At 42.2% G+C, this 24,400-nt stretch overlaps 1 protein-coding gene across 1 annotated transcript in view; it reads left to right on the top strand.

The window, feature by feature from the left end:
- The window catches only part of USP49 (ubiquitin specific peptidase 49), a 50,072-nt gene extending 26,745 nt beyond the window's left edge, over positions 1-23,327 (top strand). The window contains exons 3-7 of the mRNA XM_031434716.2: positions 12,335-13,700; positions 15,051-15,255; positions 18,430-18,538; positions 19,092-19,297; positions 20,247-23,327. Of these exons, the coding sequence (XP_031290576.2) occupies positions 12,363-13,700; positions 15,051-15,255; positions 18,430-18,538; positions 19,092-19,297; positions 20,247-20,437 (2,049 nt within the window). The 5' untranslated portion in view covers positions 12,335-12,362 and the 3' untranslated portion in view covers positions 20,438-23,327. The remainder of the gene's footprint in view (positions 1-12,334; positions 13,701-15,050; positions 15,256-18,429; positions 18,539-19,091; positions 19,298-20,246) is intronic.
- Positions 23,328-24,400: the final 1,073 nt, after the last annotated feature.

Here is a 24,400-nt window from a genome sequence, read left to right as displayed (position 1 = left end):
TCCTGGCTCTCTGAGGTTATACCTGGCTCACACTGATTGGGCTTGGGGGTCACCAGAACTCCATAGTCACTCAGACCTCAAGATTTTGGTGTTTTTAACAGATGGATTATTGTGTCCACTCAGTTTTCTTCTTCTGAATTTCAATCTCAGAATATAAAACGTTATCTGCAGTTTTGGAGACATTTTATATCATTGCCATGTATGATCACAGAGTGAAGATACCTTATTACTTATACCTATTCCATGGCATCGGCACCTTAATGGATCCTGCCCCCCTTTCCATTAAAGTCCAGGTCATATGGGGATCAGTTCTGTGAGACATTTTCTTTACTGGCAGACTCATAAGCTGGCCTCTTAGAATTAGTAATACATAAAATGGTCCCTTAGAGGTCTGTTGATTGGTCTCTTGGAATTTGTAAATCTACTATTTTGCTTCTGCCAATACTAGATGTCTTTTTTTTTTCTGATAGTTCCTTTAAAGCAGTTTAGTTCTTATTAATTCTGGTACGTTCTTGTGTGAGTGATAGGTATAGTGATAATATACAAGTTTTGATAAATTGACTGTAGCCGAGTTGGGTGGTTTGATGGGGACTTGACCTTTGGCTATTGGCTATTAGTGACCATGACTTAAAAATAACAAGCTGAAGTTTACTGAGATGTCAGACTCAGCACATGTTCAGAAAGGAAAAGTTTAACTTTAGAGTAGTTACTTTTCTAGTTATTCGTATGTGTTCAAAGCTACGCTTAATGAATCACATACATGCCTTGTTTCATTATATCTGAGTGGTAATATGACTTGATGGGTATGGACAACATTCAGCGTAGTTACTACAGGCAGCATGGGAAGGACGCAGGAAAAATGAATTCAATGTTCTCATGTTTCTTAGGGATCTCCCTCCCTGATATCCAATACCCCTAAAGGCTCAAGTTTTCTGCAGGGTCTCAGGCCCTGATTCATACTTTTCTTTCGCTCTTTAGTTTCTTCCTTACTGCATTTAGCTATGCAGTGTCCTGTCCCTCAGCATCCTGCTTTCAGCTTCCTGCTATGGTAAACTAATCTGCACTTAATCATTAGCAATTGAATGGCTTTATGTGTTTCCCTTACAGAATTCTATATTTACCTTTAATGAGGATGTCAGTGCCTTGATCCAAATGGTGGGACTCACCGGCAGACCAGAAGGCTGATGGCTTTAAAATAGGGGAAGAGGCAGCCGGGACTTAGGGATTTAAACTACATGAATTTCGTTGCCTGGGTGTGCACAGGCCTTCTGTTCGCTCATGCCAGCTCACTACAGTTGAGTTCCCAGAAGTACTTCTGCTTTATTCTTATACGAGAGATGAGGGTTCATGCACAGTTCACGTCTTTGAAATGCCTTCTATGCCTTATTTGAAAGAAGGCCCCTTTTATATTTTTGCCATGCAGCACACTCTGTTGGACCTGTAAGTATTCAGTGGGCATACCCCCGCTGGAGAGTGTGAGCCAGTTTCAGTTATATGGCCAGCATTTTATGGTGCTCTGGGTTTGTTTTTTTAACATCTTAATAGGACTTTTACTATCCTTGTGCTGTGATGCTATTAAACATGTTTTAAAGACCTAAGAGAAATAGATAATAAATAATAAAACTCTTTAATTTGTTTGGAAGGGTAGTGATTTTTCTCATTTTTAATATAAAAATATCCTCCAATTTCTTGTTTAAGAAATTTCAGAATGAATGCCTTAAAAGATGAAACTGTCTGGGTAAAGTCAAGACCAGACAGTCGGTTACTGTAAGCTGCTCAATTAGCCAGCCCGACCCTAGGCCCGGGGAAAGCAGAAGTAGCTTTTGGGGGATGAGTGACAAGGTGGGCAAGTCAGCCAGTACTTTGTTTAGAGTCAGTCACTGTCACAGTACAGTTCCACGGCCATCTCATTTGAGTCTCCCTCAGAACAACTCTTTTATTGCTCCCTAATTTTACAGACTTGAGAAACCGAGGCTTCTAGTGTACCTCTGATACTTGGAGTGGTATGGAGGGAGGGGTCCTCCATCATCCAGCTTCACATCCCAAAACATACCCACACTCTTACTCTCACATTCCTTCATAGGCACTGGTGAGTACTAAGAAAGAGATTTTGCTGACCAGTAAGCTGGAAGAACATTAGAAACTGTCCATAAAGGAAAGGAAGATCCTGTTGAGAGTTGAAGGAATCTGCCCACAGATTTCCCTTCTATTGACAATTTTCGGTAGTGCCCCCCCCCCCCCCGGGGAAGCAAAGTAGAAATTACCTTGGTACCTTGGCTGATGTGAAATTTCCAGTGATTGACCCTTACCAACTGAGGCTCTGCTCTATAGCCCCTTGCAACAAGCCGAAGAGGTCTGCACTCTGGTGGTAAGCTTGTGGAGAAGGGAGCGGGTTCCTTTTGCACTGATTGGTGCTTCTAGAATATAATCCCTTAGGTTCTCCGTATGCCATAAATACCATTAGACTGCCTGTCCCTAAATCCTTTTTTCTAATAAAGACGTAATAAACCATATATGCTCTGTGCTTATGGTCAGTCATCTTGCTGATGCCTGAATTTTTAAGATTATTGAAATAGTCTCCTCAGTGCTGTATCCTTTTTGAAAATAGATAACACGTGATTTTTTTTCTCCCAAAGGTATAAATGTTGATGACTGAGTTTTTTTCCCATCTTCACGCCCAGTTTGCTACCGCAGGGCATGTGGTGTTACCAGTTTCTTGTTTATCCTCTTAATTGCATGTGAGACAGAAAGAGAGAGAGAGAGAGATTGTGCCTGTGTAGTTTTTTCAGTTTTAATGGCGTATTACATACACCATTCTACGCCTTTTCTTTTTTCATATACGTATTTTGAATTGTACACATAGGCCTGCCTCTTTAAAAAACAAAACAAAAAACTACTGGTGGTTTCAGTTATATGACCAGTTTATAATTTATTTGGCCTGTTCTCAATTAAAGTGCCTGAGTGTTTTCTTTGTAGCCTCCAGTTTTCTCCTTTTGTGTGTATGTAACAAATACCCCTTTGTATTTAGCTTCTTCTTTTTGGAGATTTGTCTTCTTTGCTCTTGAAATAAAGTGCTCATAAGTTGTGTCTCCATTCATGCAAAGTATGATGGACCTCCGTCCCGACAGATGTGCTTTGGTGTATTGTTGGAGAAGGCACAGGAGTAAATATACTGCTGTCATTTTAAGAAACAGGACATCAGAATGATGGGGTTTCCTTTCCTTAGAACAGCTGCTGAAATCACGAATGCTGGCATCTAATCCTGACGATCCATTTGTAAATTCTAGTCAGATTTATTCTCTATTCACAGAAATTGTTCCTTTTTTTCCTTCTGCAGGCAGTTCCTAACGTATATGTGTGTCTTCCATACAAATGGCCATGTGTGGAAAGCCCTCTTCAGCCATGTGGGGAAAGTGGGAGGAGGGAGATTCCCAGTCTCACTGCCTGGGTCGCAGCTGGGAAAGTAGTTCTTGGCATTTCACATTGAAACTTTGAATTAATTTTCTCAGAATAGTGCATTTGATGGTTAGCTTCCGTTGTGATAGCACTAGTATTCTGGGACGATGGCAAGGCTACGTGACGGGCCCAGTAGGCCCTTTAACTGGGCCGAGTGCTATTCGCAGCATTGCTTCTATGAGAATATGTATTCCAGATTCTCAGCTGGAATACAACCTGTCGGTCAATGTTTGTGAATATTGTACTGGATCTGTGTGGCCCAATTTTGCTTTGCCAGACATCACATGGCCTGGGAGTAACCTTTATCTGACTGGAGTCAGACAGAAATATTTGGATTTTTTAAAACATAATTTTTTACTACTGTTGGCTGTGACTACAGTGAACCTCAGAAAGTTATAGGATGTGCTCCTTGCCACCTGGATGATCAGAGTTAGTGAGGAAGAAGCAGAATTGAAAAAAAAAAAAATTAAGAGACTTTCTTTCCTAATGAAGAAGGTAGTTTCAGAAAGAGAGCATTAGACTAAGCAAGTACATTTCAACAGATGACTAAAGTGACTTTGTGCCCCCAAAAGACAACGATACTCAGGAAATTTCTGTGGGCAAAATTCTGGTGAAGTTTTTGAAAGAAATTTTGTGGGGCTGCAAAGCTGTCGCCACCTGAGTCTAAAGGGTGTACTTGAGGCCCAGACCCAAGGACTATGCAAGCGATCTGTGACTGACACTGCTTTGACTGGATGTGTCGTGGCTGGTGGGGAGGTAAAATGACAGATGTCTCACAACTTGTCTAGTTGGTGAATGGTTCATATCTTAAGGTTTTCTTTTGCTATCAGAGAATATATATTGTTTGCTTTCTTTGTCTTTAAAATGTTTTTATGGAACTTTTCAAGCATATACAAAAATAAAGAGAATAGTTCATTAACTCCATGTGCCCATCAATCAGCTTCAACTATTATGAATGTTTTGACAATCTTGTTTCATCTCTCTTCCTGCTACATTTTCCCCCTAGAGTATTTTACAGCAAATTCCATACATCATAATATTTCACCTGTAAATATTTCAGAGATGTCTCTAACATAGAAAGACTGAAAAGATACAGCCACAGTACCACCATCACATCAAGCTGATAATTACTTAGAGTTCCCTAATACTTAGTCTATGTTTAAATTTCTCTAGTTTTGGACCAGAGGTGGTGGAGAGGGAGGCTGGAGGAAGGATTACAAAGGGACAGGAAACTTTGGGGGCTGAGGGACGTGTTCTTTATTTTGGTCGTGGTGATTTCACAAGTATATTCCATACGTCAAAAGGTATCTAGTTGTACACCTTAAATATATGTAGTTCATTGTATGTCAATTCTACCTCAGTGAAACTGCTAAAAAATAGAGTGGCATAGGGTAGAGGCAAACAGTATTTTAAAGCATTTTCCCCAGTTACCTCAAAAATATCTTTTATACTTTTTTGTTCAGATCAGGATCTTGGGGGGTGGAGGGTATAGTTGAGTGGTAGAGTACATGTTAGCATGCACAAGGTCCGGGGTTCCATCCCCAGTACCTCCTTTAAAAAGTGAATGAATGAATGAGTGAATAAATAAATAAATAAACCTAATTACTTCCCCTCCCAAAAAACAAACAAAAGAAAAGAAAAGAAAAGAAAAATCAATATCTAAATAAGAACCACACATTGCATTTGGTTGATATGTTTCTAGATTTCTTATAATTGATAGCAGATCCACCCACCCCCACATTTTTCCTTCATGTCATTTGTTTGTTAAAGACTCTAGGTCATTGATCCTGTAGCATTTGCCACACTCTGATTTGGTGATTTGGCTAATTGCAGCCTTATGGTAGCATGTTCCTATCTCCTACATTACTTATAACCTGGTGTTAGATCCAAAGACTTTGCTGGACGCGGGTTCAGTTCTCTTAGCAAGCATACTTTATGGATACTGCTGCTGTGAGCCTCTTGTTGCGCTGTATCAGGGAAGCGTGTGATATCTGGTTGTCCTACTTTCAATGTAAAATTGATTAGCAGAGTCCAGTGCTATCAGCCTTAACCATCCATTGTAAAGTTTCCTGTCAGCTTTCACCTAGTAGTTTAAGGAGCTACTGCCTAGATCCATTATTTCATTAGGGATAAATTACTCACTTGTGTGTGTAGGTGTTTCTGTGTAATTTTTAATATATTGAGGTGTAATTTACATACAATAAACTGCACATATTTAAAGGGCACAATTCAAGAAATTTTGACATATATATACACTTTGACATGTATACATTTTTGATGACTGTCTGGCTGCTGTAGAGAACATAACTGTTTGGAGGCATACTGCAGGGACAAACCATGATTTTGGTGGTCAGATATTTGAAGGGTAACCCTGATTCTCTCAGAGGTAGAGATAGAATTTTTCAATGTGGCAGTGGAGTAGAAGAGGGAACCTTTAGTTTAGACCTTGCTTAACAGTAGCTTGTCAGGGAGATCATACTTAAACAGCACAAGGTTGTAGCAGGTTGGCCCCTTTGATCTGGAAGCAGCACAAATTACTTAGCTCTGAAGCAGACCTGTTGAATCCTTACACAGCCAGCCTGGTTATCCTCCACTCTTGTCTGCCGCTTCTCTGCAGAGTCACAGGTAACATTTCTAAGTGTGAGTGTGTGTGTGAGTGTGTGTGTGTGTGTGTGTGCGCGCACAAGCGCACACACTCCCAGTGTATTCAGTATTTCTCTGAATTTAATATGCTCAGTCTTCTTTGGCCACTTTGCCCCCAGCCTACTATCCTTCTGGAAAAAGAGATTAGGTTTTAGGCACAAACCTCTTTGGCAAGAGTATTAGATTAATGAATCAAAAAGTCTGATCCCTTGAAGGCCAGCTAGCTTAGCTTTGTTCCACAGATGGCATCTCCTTAACTCCCTGTCCGTCATCTTACAAGTCTTGATCACCAGGAGACTTGGATGAAACCGTGTGTATAGCTCAGTACATGATCATCACTGATACCAAACAGACAAACAAGTGCAAAACACGTTCAGAAGCTTCATCCTGCAAATAGCATTACTAGTAGCATACCGTGATGCAGGTATCAGAATGTGAAAATGGCCTGAGACAGCCTCTGCAATGAAATGGAAAGATTTTATATTCAAAACTATTTGTGGGACTCTGTGAATGTACCAAAAAGTATTGAGTTGTGTGCTTTAAATGAGTGAATTTTTTGGTGTGTCAACTATATCTCAATAAAGTTGTTTTAAAAAAATGTTTGTGGAAATGAAAATACATTAGTGAATAGAAATGCTACTTGACGTTCTAGGGACAGGTGAAATCACTGAGAAGAAAGTTGTGGACAGAACCTTAAGGAGAGTCTGCATTTCAAGGAAGAGACACACACGCGTGAAAACAGAGAAGGTATATTTACAGACGTAGGAAGAAAACCAGAAGAGAACAGTAGCCTAAAATGCAGCCGAGGGTGCATGTTCAATGACAGAGGCAGAACAGATGTGGATGGGGACTGAGAAAAGGCTGATGAACTCAGCTCTAAAGAATTTGCAAAGGCCTTTGAGCAAATAGTTTCTGTGAAATGAAGGTGTTAAGGAGCGAGTTGTGAGGAAGATGGAGCTGCACATTACTCTTGCCAGAAATAAAGTAGGTAGAAGGAGAAAGAGCCTAAAAATAGTGTCAAGGATAGTCTAGAGACAGGGCAAACTTGGGTCTGTTTTTTAGACAGGAGAGACTTGGGTATATTTGCAGCTGGAGGGGAAGGAGGTAAACAAAATGAGCAGAGACTGAAGGTACAGAGGGCTTACACTGGCTCATACTCCAGTTAGACAAGTTGGGATTTGGCGCAGAGCACAGCATTCGTACTGCGATGGTAGTCTTTGTCATCACCCTGCTCGGTAGCAAATCAGGGTTGTGTGCAGGCTGGCTGCCTAGATGAACTCTACTCCTTGTTCACTGAAGAAGGCAGATCCTAACGCCAGTGAGAGAAACTTTATCATGCGGACATAACCTTAAATCTGCTGTAACACGTGATTAGACAGACTCATTCTTGAACATCAGCGCTTGATTTCTGACACCAAATGAGTGATGTCACACATCAAGAGGCTCGGGCACACCCAGCACCTCGGCACATCATCGCCTGTGGCCAAGAGCTGCTGCTTAAGTGGCCTTCTCCCTCTCCAGAAACACATTTTGTTAGAGCTTCTAAACCTGTCTCAGAGAATTCAGCCTCTGCGGGAGTCTCTAACCTACAGGTTGTCCTCACCCACCCATCCCCCTACCCCCACCCATCCCACATTCATGGTAGGGAAGGGGAGAAGGGGAAAGGGCGGCAGCTGTGAGGACCCTGCACCCCTTTAGCCATCTCCCCCTCTACACAGACACCGCCCTTAGCCAAGGATTAACCTCACCCTTAAAAATTCATTTTTAACACGTGTTATTTGTAAAAATGTGTTCGCTGTGTCTTCAAGCACTCTGCAGGTTTTGTGGGCCATGTGACGTAGGGTACATGTAGTAGGTTGGAGGGTTAACATACCCTGCACTGTCGCATATGGCAGTGAGCAGAATCGCAGATGTTGACGATACCACGTAATTAGTATTCTTTTATGTAAATGAAGGCTGTCAGCATGTTACCATAGTGTCTGCTCTCTCTGAAGCTGGAATTTATGCCACTTGGTCTCACCAAGACCAGACAGGATTATTTCACTATCCTTAGTTAAGAACTGAGAAGAAATCAATACAATAAGAGGGAAGAAGTGGAAATCTCCCCCAAGTAGATTTTTCTAAATTTTGCTTATTTTTGTTTTTTTATTTTCCCGCCAGAAATTTTATTTCTGGTGATGCCATTACACATTTAAGATAGGCTAAGAAATTTGCTATTTGAGAATTATTGGAATAGTCCAATTAAAAGATCATATTTTCAAGTTATAGAGTTTTGAAAGGTTTTGTAGTATTCAGTTGTCTCTCTCATACAGAGACTTTTAAAGTATGGTGTGGTAAATCTAGAAGTTTCTCATCAGAACAAAAGGCAAACATTGAAAAGATTTCATTACTTTCTTTTACTATTTGATGATATTAACTATAGTAGAATGCTTTTAAATATTGATTATGGTTTTTAGCTCCAGTTGATTCAGATTTTTAAAATAAAACTATGATACTTAAAGAAGCAAAAGCTAATATTTTGTCAGGTTTGCTTTCCCTGTGTGCAGATTGATCCAGGGTGTGCAGGACATTGACTTACAGTTACTTATCTCCTTAATGATGGAGAACTGTTAGGGCACATCATGTTTGTTCCCAGTTACACTGCAAGTCTGTCTCTTTTGGATACTGAGTGCCTGTCACACTGGATGATATATGTTTTAAGTGGAAATGTTAGGACTTCTGTGACCTGTGGAGATTATGAAGGAAAAGATGTCCATGTCAGAAAAATGTAAAATAGATTTCCTCTGTATGCGTGTGGATGTTAGGCCTTGTTGTTAAATAAAGTGGTCAGAGGGTGTATGAGAGGTGGGTGAAACATGCGGTCTTTCTTGAACTGAGTATACCCAAGATTCTGTTCTCTTTATTCTCTATTTTCTGGGTTGGCTTTTCTGTCACTTTTGAGTGATTTCCATTTCACAATCAGATGTGGTTTTCCCCTAGAGAAGCTAGCCTGCCTAGGTTAAATCAGTGTGGTGAGGTGCAGAGTAGCCCTGTGTTTTCCTGAATGGATTTAGTCTGCCATATGGCAGGTTAGTGAGTTGCTGCGACAGATTTGTAATGGGTAAAGGGCTTGCAGGAAAGGATGTGCGTGATCAGCAGATTTATAGATCAGAAAATGAAATCAGAAGAAAGAATTTCCAGAGTGCCCTTTCCATTTGACAGCTCTCCATGGAGAGGGTATGGAATGGTTTTTTAGTGTTTTTCTATTTTGGCTTTTGGTTGTTCCAGCATATTTTTTCTGACACACGAGTTGATTTCATAAGGCATCAGTGTTCTGGGTGTTGTGGTGTTGTCCTCCTGTTCACAGAAATACTCTCTCTTTGTAGGATTTGAAGCTGTGCTGTGTTTCATGTGATAAGATCTCAGTAGCAATTAAATTCCTGAAGACACATCAAGGCTCCTGTGGGGCTAAAATGGGGATTTGTCAGGTTTTGAGTTATAAGAGGCTATTCAGACATGATTCAGCAAGTACTGAATCTTTCAAAAGAAAGAAAACAAAAAGAAAGGCTGTAGTGAGCTAAAGACCAGTATGCCCTGATGTATTTAAAAGTCTGTGCTAATACTGCAGCCACTAGTCACATGTGGCTATTTAAATTAAAATTAAATAAAATTAAAAGTTCAGCCCCTCAGTCTCACTAGCCACATTTCAAGTAATCAGTAGGCACATGTGGTAGTTTGTGCAGTATTCAACAATGCAGATAAAAGAATGTTTCCATCATTGCAGGAAGTTCTACTGGACAATGTTGGTCTAAGTGAAAGATCTTGAGAAATAAACTTCTTCTTTTGATTTCTATGAGGAGTTCTTCATCCCTATATAACTTACTGGATTAATACAGCAGTTCTAAGGTTTTAATATACAAATGAATCATCTGTAAAGCTTGTTTAAAATGGAGATTTTAGACCCCTCCCCAGAGTCAGTTTCATCAGGTTTGGGGTCATAACTAGAAACCTGTACATATGACAGGTATCCTGTGGAATTCTGATGCTGGTAGGTGGTTCAGAAACTACATTTTGAAAAATATTAAATTATTGAGAAACTTGAGACTTGCCAATGTCTTGATTTCTTTCCCTTTTCATTCTTTGTGTGTTCTAATTTGGCTGTGCCCTACAAAAATAAACAGAAATGGTTATTTTAGTACCATTCCAGGCTGTGTGGGAAGGTAATTCTGACAGAACACCTTTGACCACTAAGAGTTTAACACCCACAAGTTTTGAAATTATAAAGGTATAAAAAAAAAAAAGAAATACAGCACATGATCTCCTCTGAAGGAAACTATAATCTAGTTAGGAAATGGATAAATGAGTTAAAGGGCACTTGGCAACTAGTCAACAATTAGAAAAATAATATAGTAGAAAGTAAATCCTCAAAATGCTCAAAGGAAAAGCATGATCTGACTTGATTGAAGGTAATCTAGGTTACTTTCCTTTGTATGATTTAAGGGTTTTTTATATGAGGACATGACCTCTGCCATTTGGAATGGGCAGTTTAAAAATGGGAAAGATCTCTAATTTGGTCCTGTGACATATTTGTGAGTAGGTCCAAGCCAAAAAAGGTATCTGGAAAATCAACTAAAGGGACCTCTCAGAGTGCGCTGGATTTAGAACTTCTCTGGGTGATCCCATAGTCATAGAACTGCATTTGCTCACAGAAATGAAAGTGGACAAGAAATGGAGGTGAAGGAAGTTCACTTTATAAGAGGAAATACCTTTAGGTAATTTTAAGTATTGGTATTAGGAAAACAAACAAACAAACAAACAAGACTCTCAAGGTTCCAAAGAATAAAGTTTTCTTTAAAATAGTTGTATAGCCTCTTCCTTGGAGAAATTGCCTATTAGTCTTCTCCGATGAACAATATTGAAGAAGCAATATGAGAAAGGAAAAAAAATTAAAAAGCTCAGTAGTTCAGTATGTTATCACTGCTTTAAAAAAAATCTTCACATATATCATCTGAAAAGTTTGCTTTTTCCTTTTGTCTCAGTAGTTTAGTTAAATACTGTAATACCAGTAGCCACTTCACCTCTAATCCGTCCTGAGTCAAATCTGTCTAATTCTGTACGTATCTGTTCTTTTAGTAGAGAAGGTGAAAGTTTTCCCATCCTTTCTACAAGGTGTAAATGTTCTTTTCAAAAAGACACATTTTCTTAGTTCCTCAGGGTTGCTATAACAAAAATACCATAGACTGGGTGGCTTATAAAAAACAAACATTAATTTCTCACAGTTCTGGAGGTTAGGGGGTCCAAGACGATTTTACCATATTTCATATCTGATAAGGAATGAACTTCCTAGTTCATAGCCATATGGCTGGCTCTTCACTGTGTCCTCACAAGGTGGAAGAGGTGAGGGAGCTCTTTTATAAGGGCACTAATCCCATTCATGAGGGATCATCCCCTGAGGGTCAAGCCATTCAAGACCTAAGCACCTCCCAAAGACCCCACCTCCTAATACCAACACCTTGGAGGTTAAGATATTAGCATTTGACTGGAGGCACAAACCTTCAGACCTTAGCAGACATATAAACCTGACATCCTTAGCCAGGTTCTTTGGACTCAAGAAAATAAAATACTTTGTACTGAGGAGGACTTTCTCTTTCTTACCTTAACCATATCCTGTTATCTCTGCTTTGAAATACATTGAAACCGACCCGAGCTTGTCTTTTTACTTGAGGGTCTTCATCTCTCCTGCTGGTATGTGAAACACTATCTATGCCTTCTTTCCTTTCCTCTCTCCTGTCCCTTTCTGCGTGTAGCCAGGATCTTGTCAGAAGACAGAGAGGCTTTCACTTCCAGAACATCAACAGTTTAGAGATGGTTCAGAATATATAGATTTCTTTCCCCTCGTGGCCAGTTGGGTGCAATGTGAAATAGGGTAATGAGGTTTCTTAAGGAACACAAATCAGCCTTACATAAAAATTAGCTGATATTCAATAATTAAAACAGGCTTAGAAAATGTAAAATTTCACATTGGTGTTAAAGCCTCTCATTTAGTGTTTTATGAGTCTTACTGTTTAAGGAATTTAACTGTGCTTCTGTAATTCCCAGTCTGTGCCAAACATTTTTTTAAACTTCCTTCCAAAAGAGCTAATTTTGAATTAAAAACTAATGAATACTGACTGGTAAATGCCGGATGCAAGCCTTTCTAGGAAACTATTTTGCTGAAAGGTTTCTCTCTCTCTTTTGGGGGGCCCTGTCTTGCCAGGTTGAAAGAGTGGAGACTTCTATAAGACATGGATAGATGCAAACATGTAGGGCGGTTGCGGCTCGCCCAGGACCACTCCATCCTGAACCCTCAGAAGTGGTGCTGCCGGGAGTGCGCCACCACCGAGTCGGTGTGGGCTTGTCTGAAGTGCTCGCACGTGGCCTGCGGCCGCTACATTGAAGATCACGCCCTCAAACACTTCGAAGAGACTGGACACCCGCTAGCCATGGAGGTCCGGGACCTCTACGTGTTCTGCTACCTGTGCAAGGACTACGTGCTCAACGACAACCCGGAGGGGGACCTGAAGCTGCTGAGAAGCTCCCTCTTGGCGGTCAGGGGCCAGAAGCAGGACCCGCCGCTGAGGCGCGGGCGCACGCTGCGGTCCACGGCCTCGGGCGAGGACACGGTCCCGCCGCAGCGCGCCCCTCAGGGACAGCCGCAGATGCTCACGGCTCTGTGGTACCGGCGCCAGCGCCTGCTGGCCAGGACGCTGCGGCTCTGGTTCGAGAAGACCTCGAGAGGCCAGGCCCGGCTGGAGCAGCGGCGGCGGGAGGAGGCGCTGGAGCGCAAGAAGGAGGCGGCGCGGCAGCGGCGGCGCGAGGTGAAGCGGCGGCTGCTGGAGGAGCTGGCCAGCGCCCCACCGCGCAAGAGCGCGCGCCTGCTGCTGCACGCGCCCCGCGCCGCCGCCCCGCGCGCCACCACCGCGCGCGCGCCCGCCGGGCCCCGCCCCGCGCCGCGCCGCGCGCCCGTCATGGCACCAGGCGTTACGGGCCTGCGCAACCTGGGCAACACCTGCTACATGAACTCCATCCTCCAGGTGCTCAGCCACCTGCGCAAGTTCCGCGAGTGCTTCCTGAACCTCGACCCGTCCAAGACGGAGCAGCTGTTTCCCAGGGCCGCCAACGGCAAGGCCCCGCTTGCGGGCAGGCCGGCCAGCAGCTCGGCCACCGAGCTGTCGCCGAGGAGCAATGCGGCCGAGGCCTGCGAGCGCGAGGGCTTCTGCTTGAACGGCGGAGCCTCCCTCAGCAGGAGCTTAGAACTCATCCAGAACAAGGAGCCCAGCTCAAAGCACATCTCGCTCTGCCACGAACTGCACACCCTCTTCCGCGTCATGTGGTCCGGGAAGTGGGCCCTGGTGTCACCCTTCGCCATGCTTCACTCGGTGTGGAGCCTGATCCCCGCCTTCCGCGGCTACGACCAGCAGGATGCGCAGGAGTTTCTCTGCGAGCTGTTGCACAAAGTGCAGCAAGAACTCGAGTCCGAGGGCACTACGCGCCGTATCCTCATCCCCTTCTCCCAGAGGAAACTCACCAAACAGGTCTTAAAGGTGGTGAACACCATATTTCACGGGCAGCTACTCAGCCAGGTGGGTGTGTGCCAGGCCCAACCCCGGCTGCCCACCACACTGGAGCAGGGCTGGTATGGTAGGTAGGGTTCTCGTGAGAGCCTCCCCCAGGTTGTTATCCTGACTCGGGTAGCCAGCATTTGCCGTAACTATGCATAGTTGAGGGCGGCCACTGTACCTTTCATGGTACTGTGCGATGGCCTTGGTGAGCTTGCCTCCTATCTCTTCCCAGGATTTTTTTTTTTTCAGGCAGATTTTTAACTTGCCATTATCTCTTCATTTTCAGTGAATGTCTTTAACCTTTAATGGTGATATGGGTAATATAATCTTCCCATTGTTATAATTAAATACCCACTGTTGGCATGCCATTCTTTGATCAGTTTTTAGAAATTGAAGTTTGCCTCTAACCTTGGTTCCATAGTTGTTTGAAAGAGCATTCTTCCTTCCAAGGCATTCTTTACATACAAGGAAGGGAGGTGGCTAGGAGGATGCCAAAGGCCTAAGCAAGCCTTCCTCCTGTTCCCCATTACCTTTCATTTCCTGGATCTTTAGCCATGTAAGGACATGAGTGAAGACTCTGAGATAAGGCTTCGTGAGAATATGTAGAAAGAATTTTTAGAGTTAAAAAGGTGAGCAACTTAAGAGATCCAGGTAGAACCTCTACACAGTGCTACTGAGGTTCTGTATCTTGGTATTTAGGGTTTTCAAAGAATGATGATTAGAACAGGAAGAGAAAGTGTATTTAGGGTTTTGTTTTTCAGCATGTGAAAGGAGTATTTATTGGTAGTTCCTCTACCTTCTTAGGGTCTGTAGAAAGAAGGTGCATCTGGGTAGGTTAGAGAGAAGGAGGAGGGCTAATCACAAGATATTTTGAAGCTCTTAGGACACAGGGATCAGTGTAGGGATGCTGCAGGAAACAAAGGCAAGAAGAGAGGCAAGTTGGACTGGATGGAAGGAGCAAAGTCTAGAGGAGAAAGGAGTGTGAGGATGAGAGAAGCAGACAGGAATTTGCAAATTGTCCACCTCAGACTGGTGCCTCGAACGACTGCACAGTAACTTCCATCTGTACTACTGCAGCACTGAATGGTAGAGCATGCTTTGGGAAAGGAGAAATGAGAAAGGGGTCGGTAATAATCTTTGTGCTCTGTGGCTTTCCAGTTCCAGCTTGTGTCATAGTTAGAAATACAAACCAGAAATAATACCCTCTAATTCTCTTAAAGTTAATGTTTATTATTTTAAGATTACACTTAAAATTTTTTTTGAAAACTATACACTTACTTTTGGCTGTTATGTGTCTTTTATAAAGCTAGCAAAAATGTATGTGGGAAGCATGGAAGTTGTATAACCTATAAACCAATCTTTTCATTCTAGGTCACATGTGTATCATGCAATTACAAATCCAATACCATCGAGCCCTTTTGGGATCTGTCCCTGGAATTCCCTGAACGCTATCACTGCATAGAAAAGGGGTTTGTCCCTTTGAATCAGACAGAGTGCTTGCTCACTGAGATGTTGGCCAAGTTCACAGAGACAGAGGCTCTGGAAGGGAGAATCTACGCTTGTGACCGGTGTAACAGTGAGTGTGGGGGGCGAGGGTGTGTGTGTGTGTGTGTCTAACTGGAGTATCAGTTTAAGCTGTTTCTTTTGTCCCTTTAGTCAAAAGTAACACTAATAATATTGAGCAGTTCTAGAGCATCTTCTAAAGATTTTTTCCTCCCATGTTCCTGAAAACAAGTATATGGACATTATATTTAAAAAGCAAAACAAAACCTAGGAGTTGGGCCTCCTTTGATGCTGTGACTGACATAAGTTGTTATCTTGGGAGGCATTTGAAAGTATGGATCCTGAAATGAGGACTCCAAGAATGTGAGTGAGTCCTTAGCTTTGTAGTGTAGAGGGGTCCTGCTTAAATTCATGAATACAGAGTCTGACAGTTTTTATTTAATCTAAATTTAGGTGGTAGAGCCTGTTTGAGAGCTATGGTATCAGAAAAGTGTGCTATTGTTCTGAATTTGTAGATTTAAAGTCTGTCAGAAGTGATGCTAAGGATGGGTACAGTGAGACCAAGAAAGCAAGTCATGTGGTACATTGCTCTGGCAGATTCATAGTTCTTGTCTATGTTTATTTGTTTCTTCACATGCCTGAAAGGTTCACATCTTGGAAGGGGTCATAAGGAAGAATTTCTCTATCATGGCTTTAATTGTAAAGTGGAATTTTTTCCATATGGTTCTATGGGCATCTTATGCAGCCTCCCCTAGCCCTCATCTTGTCACGCTAACACTTAATGCTTTTGCTAACCCAGTGTGTACAGAGGAAATGCAGAGCAAATACTTGGAAGCTGATGGGTTTTGGCATATAGAGATTTGGAAACTAAAATTCATGGATTGTGCAGAGATCTGAATTCAGTTTGCAGCAGTATGATAATTTGGACTACAAGTTTTGGGAAAAGCAGTCTTGCAGCCTTTTTAGTATGTTTGCATAAGATTTTTTATAGTAAATTATCAGAAACCTGTTCTCTCTGAAGAATCAATACAAAAATCAAGTCACACCTGATATCATTTTGCCATTTTAAAACAAAAATTGAAATGCTGTACTTCGTTAACTATAGATTCACCTGTCCTGTTCCATACTGAGATATAAAGGCAGTGACTTAAAGTATTTTATTACAGCAGTATCTGTGTGATTCACATAAAGCTTCTCACTTTTAAGGAGCAGAAGGATCTTAACAGCTTTAACTCCATTGTTTTCAGACCTGATAGATTAGTCAAGAAATACTTTTATTTACTTTTGCAAGAAAGGATTGTGTTTTTCTGGTTGCCAGATGTGCCAATTTATCAGTATTTCTCTAGGCAGGTTCAGAAAATAGCAGGGAAACAAAGCTTTGGTGAAGGGACATGATGCATTGATCTGCTGCTTATGAACTTTCCGAACTATCAATCTTCCACCTTTCTGTGTGGCCAGCTTAATCAAATGGAGGCAGAACTGACCAATCTCAATTGAATCAGTAATTTCTTTTTCTTTGTGAATTTCATTTTAGGGAAACAAAGCCAGATTCTACGTTGTCTTCATCTTAGCTCACATACTCCCTCTGCTGAGAGTGAAAGTCACTGCCAGGATTCCCAGGCATAGCTGTGATAATTTTCAAAAACCCTGTTGGTGAATAGGAATGCAAAATAAGGCCAGGGCCCTCTTTAAATTCTCTTTCTGCTCATGTTCTCACATAACACGACTGCCAGCCCTAGTAAAAGCTGCAATCTAGCTGCTGCAATCTATTATGAGAAGCACCAGCTCCACATCCTGTTGTCACAGAAAGCTCCGTGATACCTCATCTGGCTGTGATTCACTACCTTTCACAGGTGGTACAGACAGACCTAGAATCAGATGCCAGGCTCTTCAGACACTGAGACCATGGTATCAACAGCTCAAAGACAATTAGCAGGCACCAATGTGGACCATGAACTAATTTTATATTCCCATCCATTCACTGATTTAATTAATATGATAACAGAGCAGTCAGTAAATGGTTCTAGAGAAGGCTTCTGGAAATTAAGGGAACTTTATTTCCATTGTTTATTTGCTATAATTTAGAAATGCATTTCACCCACAATTCAGTAGCTTTAGAAACAAAATTGGAGTCTCGAACACTGGTTCTGCTTTGGACTGGGTGAATTTGGCCGGCCTGTCAGCCTAGTCCTGCATGCCTGGCAGTGTGCTGTTACCAATAAACATGTTTCAGAAAATAGGTATGCCATAAAAATGTAAAGCCAGCAAAGTTTCTTTTCTATATATTTGTACAGGCCACAAGCAAATCATGCAGTGGGGGAAAATCTATTTAAATACTCGATCCTTTAGTAATCCTGTGTCCTCTAACCTTTTTCCTAAGCCTGAAATGTATGCATTAGTCCCAGTTTCACAGGAAAGGAAACTGAGGTTCAGAGTTTTGAATAACCTGTTTAATAGCGTACAACTAGCTGTGAGCAGGAAATAGAGTTAAACAAAAAGCTTTTTAAGTGATATATATGGCGCATTGTGATTTAAATTATAAGCCCAGATGTAAAGGCGTAGAACCCTAACGTATGCATCTACTCTGTGTGCATGTTGTCGCAGTGACTTTCTGTTCTAGTCTGTTAATAAAGGCAGGAGATCAGGTGTGTACCGTCCTAAACCCCTATCAATTTTGGAAGATGCTGATGCAAAAATTGGAAAGTGGATGTATCAGGATTAGGTTTGGTTGTTTGTAAGTCAACTTAAATAACCATGACTTAAAATGAGATGTAATTTTTTTCCCTCTTATATAAAAGAATTCTGAAGGACATTCTGAGTCTGGCTTGGTGGCTGCATGGTCACTGGGGACCCAAACTCTTTGCATCTTTCAGCTTTACTGTCCTAGTTCAAGGCTTCCATCCTTAAGGTTGCCTCATGGTCCAAGGGGAATTCCAGCAGTTGCAAACAGTGGAAAGGACAAAGGATGCATCTTACAACTGAGTCAGCCTTTAAGCAGCCATCCTAACACTACCAATCAATCATTCCTTTCATTCAGCTGGGGCTTCCAGAGCCACACCATGCAGGCACATGGGGCTGGGAAATGCAGTCTTAAAGAGGGTCACATTGCTGCCCCAAGTAAAATTGAGGTTTAAATACTGAGAAATAAGGAGAATGCATATTGAATGCCAAGTCATTATCTCTGCCATAGCTGGAAAAGAATGAGTCTCCTCACAATCTATGTCTTATACTTTCCCAAACCATATAGGCAAACGACGAAAATCCAATCCAAAACCCCTTGTTCTGAGTGAAGCTAGAAAGCAGTTAATGATCTACAGACTACCTCAGGTTCTCCGGCTGCACCTTAAAAGATTCAGGTGAGCTTGCTCTGGGGCATCCCAGGTGGCTGTGCCCTGTGGGAGTAGCTGTTTCAAAGGCTTTGGCGAGGGCAGATGTCTTCTTTGGTGTTGGGAAAAGAAGCCTGTTCCTAGAGACCTTACGCTTTCCATGGAGCATATGGTTCACACCCAGGGAGGCGAGTTGATGTCAGCCAGGACTGGGCTTCTGCTCTGGTGGCCCTGTTTAATCGGCTAGCCTGCACTGGGTATGTGCGCTTGAAGATTTTCTACTCTCGCGTGGGCTTACATAGAGTCATCTTCTGAATAAAGTCTGAGATAACCTGTGAAAAGAAGGGCAGGAGGTAAATTAAAAAAAGAGTATTGCCTGAATTGCTTGTTTAGGGATTTCTAGTTTCAGAGAACATCATGGAACATTCACAGGAAATATACATGAACATTGATTACCACTGTCTTATTGATGTGAAAACCAAATCCAGAAGGTTACATTTTCTCAGTTTCCCATTTTACCTACCTCAATCTATGATCACACATGCCGTTTCTTACTAGTAAAAAGTTTATATCCATGTTCTAGGTGGTCTGGCCGTAATCACCGAGAGAAGATTGGGGTCCATGTCGTCTTTGACCAGGTATTAACCATGGAACCTTACTGCTGCAGGGACATGCTCTCCTCTCTTGACAAAGAGACCTTTGCCTATGATCTCTCCGCAGTGGTCATGCATCACGGGAAAGGGTTTGGCTCAGGACACTACACAGCCTATTGCTACAACACAGAGGGAGGTGCGTGCGCTTTACTCTGTGGGGTGGGGGACACGGAAAAGGGTTGGTTTGTCCACATTTCATTCCTTTCCTTTTATTTCATCTATAGGAGGATATTACATTCATTAAAATCCAATGGAAAGAACTATGAAAGATGGATTCCAATTTTGGATATATCACTAAGTAACAACATGAGATTGTTCTAACAGTTGACAGGAACTAACGTAAATTGCCAAGCGTGGTGCCTAGCGCATAATGGTCAATTAATGTTAGAGGTTGTTGTTATTAACACTTCTGCTGCAGAGCTCAGTTGCCTTCTGGGTTTTGCAGAAACAGTATGACCTATCTAACTTCATGGAGTAAAGCCGAGGACACTTACTGAGCACTGACTGTGTTCTTACGACCTCCCTTACCATGGGAGGTGTAGCGATACAAGGGCCCTTCCCAAGGAACTTGCAGTCCTTGTCCCTCAGAGCAGAGCCTCCCAGCTACTGCACTGAGGCAGGTGGGCTGCGGACATGTTTTCAGTTTGTACCCATCTTGAACCCCTCAGACCTTGGTGCAGCCAGAGTAAGCCTGTGAACAAGTAACCTTTTATTCCTTCTAAGTTTCCTTTAGCTCTCCTCTCTATTTAATTTTCCCCTCTCCTCCTCCTTGTCCCATCTCTTAGCCCCCAGTCTTCCATCTTTGTAGAAGGCCCTAATGGGCAGTGAAAAAGCCTGAATGAAATGAGGACAAAAATTTTAGTCACTTGATACTTTAAGCAGTATTGTGTTGGGGTTTGTGCGGTTAAAACCAGTGGTTTCAGGGAAGTCTCCTGGTTTCATCTACTTTTCTCTTCCTTCACCACCACCTATCAAGGGTTGGCTCTATTCAGAACTCCTCAGTTCCTTTCTTCATCTCCTTGTTTGCCTGCTGATTGGAAATATAAGTTGGGTAGTCATTTTCTCTCTTTCATTTGGTTTCCTAGGTTTTTGGGTCCACTGCAATGACTCAAAGCTGAATGTATGCAGTGTCGAGGAAGTGTGCAAAACTCAAGCCTACATCCTTTTTTACACTCAAAGAACAGTTCAGGGCAATGCAAGAATCTCAGAAACCCAACTCCAAGCTCAGGTGCAGTCCAGCAACAACGATGAGGGCAGACCACGGACCTTCCCCTGATGGGAGGCACGTATCAAGGACTGGCTTGCTTTTAAACTACTGGTGTCTGTACGTCTTTCCTCTTACAGGAAATAAGGTTTACTGCAGGAACAGATTACTAGATTTGCCTCATTGGGTCTAGAGCAGGTGCCAGGTGACTATGTCCTATTGTAAAATTTGTAGTCACTTTCTTTTAAATGGGTTTAGAAATTCCCTCCTTTGATAAAAGAAGTCAAAAGGAGTAACTTCTATGAAGACTCATCAGTTGTTTCTGAATATAGAGGGATCTGGGTGGAGGAAAGAGGGAGTAAATTGGTCATATCCAGCCGTGTTTTCTTTCTATTACGTGATTCCCCTGCTAATCAGGACTCCTTGCTGCACCAGAAGAACCCTCCTGATGTGAGCAGCCCTCGACAGAGCACATGAGGCGGGGCCCTGGGCTGGCAGCTTGCTGGATGGGATTGATTCCAAGGCTAGAGGTGAAGTCTAAGGATTTGTTCCTACAAAGGAAGTAGCCCTCAAGGTTGAAAACTCGCAGACTTCCTTTTTTAGGGGAAAGCAGTTGAAGAGTGGAATGAGATGCATGGAGCAAATTTCCCCATGCAGAATGGGAGCTTTTTCATGTGTCATACTCTCCCTGGCTGCTGCCATCAATCATTTCGAATCTTCTGAGACTGGCATGAATATCCCTTCGTCTAAAGGAGTTCATATGGGGAAGCAATAAACTAGTACCTGACATGTTCTCTGTGGCATGCTGAGCCTCAGGGCACTCCTGGCTACCCAGTTCTGTAGCAAATCCCTGGTTCAGGTCTAGGGCAAGCACATAATTTGATTTAAATTGGTCTTTATGTCAGTTGTCTAAGGCTTTCCCAGAACTCAGCTGGGGGGCAGGGCTGCCGGTAGTCCAGGGCCTATCTAAATGCCTGTCACCCATTCTCGCCCTGGTACAGCATACAGCTTGTCTTAGCCTGCAGCTTATTTCTTGCACCAGGAAGGCTAGAACATCCTTGTTCACAAGGTGTGGGAGCTTTTGCTTTCCTAAGGCTTAGGAATCTGCCTCCCATATGTCTGAACAGTTTATTGCCTATGGCCTTGGCCTGTTTCCTCCCAAATATGCTAACCTCTACTGTTCCTTTACCCATCCACACTCAATCCATCAGAGAAAAAAGCGAGAGTGCCCTGTCCTTAATTGCAGTGCTAGTAAAATATATCTTTTTTAAATGGGTCAGTTTCTAAGTGGCACGAATTTGCCCAGATGGAAACCTTCTGCCCCATCAGGCACCACTGAATTTTTCCTTCTCAGTCCTTTGCTTAGACTCACCAGTAAAAGTGAATGCAAGCCGTAACTCTGATTGTGGGGGTGCACAGCCCGCCTCAGCCTGTCACTCGGAACGCTCATCTTTTGACTGAGTATATCATATTAATATTTCAATTCAGGTAGAAGTACAGTTGCCACTTGAAGGGAGTAGATGTGAAGGGAGTTTGGGGAGGGGTGGGAAGTTGGGGGAAAGAGAAGCTAAAGAATGAGGGTTGTAGCTTTAGCTGTGTTAAGGAACCACATTTCCCAAGCAAATCTGTAGCATTTGCTGTTGACCTCTTTTGAGATGAACGCTCCCATGGGACCTGCCTGACAGCACTGAGACTTGGAGGAAATCAGACAGAAAATGGCTCACCCTGATAAGGGGAGTGACTATATTTTAAATTAAACTTGCTTTTTCCAACACTGTGAGGTTTCTGTAATGTTTAGCTTTTATTTGGAAGCGATAGCGTATGGCATTTTTTATGCTGTTTGGTTTATATGGTCTACTGCAGGCTTCTTTCTACAAGCTTGGCCCGGGCTCACCCTCACCTGGACACTGTTTTAAAGTGTCACAGCTGCCCGCACGCCAGAGACTCTGATGTGAAGCTATATTCTCTAGATCTGCATTTCTAAGTCGGCATGATTGGTGATGACTTTTTGTGGCAATAGAAAAGTCCATTAATTCAAAAAAAATTTTTTTTACAATTTTATACAAAAAAACCCAAGGAGAGTAAAAAAGGAAAGGAAAATATAAATTGTGCCTCATCTTGCATTGAATGCTATATTTGTTATTCTAGAAAAAGAGAACTTACAAATGGAGAAGTACTAATAGAGCATCTACTTCGTCCCTCAGGGTGTCCAGGGGGAAATACTTAAGAAAAATAAACATTTAATGGAAAATTAAAAGATCTTCAATTTAATTTTTAAAAATAGTTTTATACCAAGTATTAAGGATTATTAAGCAGACCAAGAGCTTTGTAAAGTAAGTGCTTAACTTAGATGAGCACCCATGTGTCAAATTAATAAAATTGTTTAAAATGAGTTGGAGTAGAAACCAGCATCAGAGTCCTCAATGAGCTGCACACACTTGAAGGTGTCCCTGCAGTCAGACACCTCAGGTACCCAGAGGCAGCAGCACTAGACGCTGTTGAGAAGTTAGTATTTATGGAGATTTTTATTAAAGAAAAGAGTTCCCTGCTGCATAAGCCAATGGCTGTTGTGAGGGAAATGTCCCTTTGCCTTTAATTTATTTACGTATTGGAAGTAGATGAATTTCTTCGTTGCAGCTTACTTTAAGTCAGAACATTCTAAAGAGAAGAGAGAACCAGGTAGAAGTTGACTAGATGCTGCCAAATCAAACCCAAGATCTCCTAACTGAACCTTATGGGCCTGCTTCTCTCCCAGACAAGTAGTTCTAGGAAATCTTTGTAGTTGGCTGGTGTGTTTACTTCCTGCTGTAGCCAGCCAAGACGAATGCACCCTGGCCCTCAAAAAGGATTTTACCTCAATCTAGCTTGACCCTCATGCTTGTGGTTGCCTCTGAGATGAGCATCCATGCTAGTGTTTAAAAAAAAAAAAAAAAAAGGAAAAGAAAAAATTAAGGCATGCCCCTCAACAGCCAGGAACTGAAGCTCTTATTAAATGGTAGGCAGACTTCTTGCCTGCTTTGATCCAGTCCCTCTCAGGCTGAGGGGGGCAGTGCCACAATGAAAAAAATTTCCAGATGTCTCTTAAAAGTGTCATGAATAAAATTGGAAACTGTAGAAGTGTTAATGCGTCCTGTGGACTCAATAGCAGAGTTTATTTTTGTTTTTAATGGCAAGGCTTCTAGAGCCAGTGATTGTATGAGTTCCCCACTCTTGGCTATGCTTACAGTTCCATCCAAGTGCAAGAACTAATGAGGTGGGTTGGCTGGCCATGGGGCATGGCCCTAGCCAGACCAGCATAAACCTGAGAGAGGTCGACAGTAGTGCAGAATGAAAACTTGGTTGGGTGTGGGGGGTGGGATGTGGGTGGGTAGGGAGGGAAAAATGGAATTTGTTTTACTTACTGATAAAGCTTTGTGAACTAATTTTATACAATTCATAAAATTTGGTGCCTTGTACCCAACTATGGTTTGCATGGGATTTAAAAGATTAAGGGAAAGGATTCTTTCTTGTCATTTCAAGTGGCAAATGGGTCTGTATAGTGTAAAGGACATATATCAGACTTTGTAAAAGCACTTCATATCTCATGTGTGAAAGCAAATTATTCTTACCAGCAAGTTCTGAAATTTTACTGTAATGTCCAAAATCTTTGTATTTGATTATTCAGCAGATGTCTCCTTTTCAAGGCAGACTATATACCCCATTCTTTTTCACCACCCCTTTTATGTTCCAAACATTAACTCAGGCCTTTTTAAATCAGGCTGGGAGGGCTACCCCTTCCTAAACGTGTATGTATCCTTGTCTGGGGTTATAGCTTATGAATGGAAGGATTGCTTTTTCTAGCTGGTTGGGAGAGCACAAATGTTGAGAAAAAGGTCTTTTAGTTTTTCTAATACTGAACAACTTATGGTAGAAGTCAAACAAAAATGGTTCCTCCTGAAGTGGTACCTTCCTTAGTTCTGAAGTTCTTTTGCACAAAATTTTAGGAAGCAGTGTAGAACACAATCCCCCATATGTGAACCTTTAGATTGTAAAGCA

Source organism: Camelus dromedarius, chromosome 19 (assembly GCF_036321535.1).
Source record: "Camelus dromedarius isolate mCamDro1 chromosome 19, mCamDro1.pat, whole genome shotgun sequence".
Lineage (NCBI taxonomy): Eukaryota > Metazoa > Chordata > Mammalia > Artiodactyla > Camelidae > Camelus > Camelus dromedarius.
This window is presented reverse-complemented; position numbering and strand designations above follow the sequence as displayed.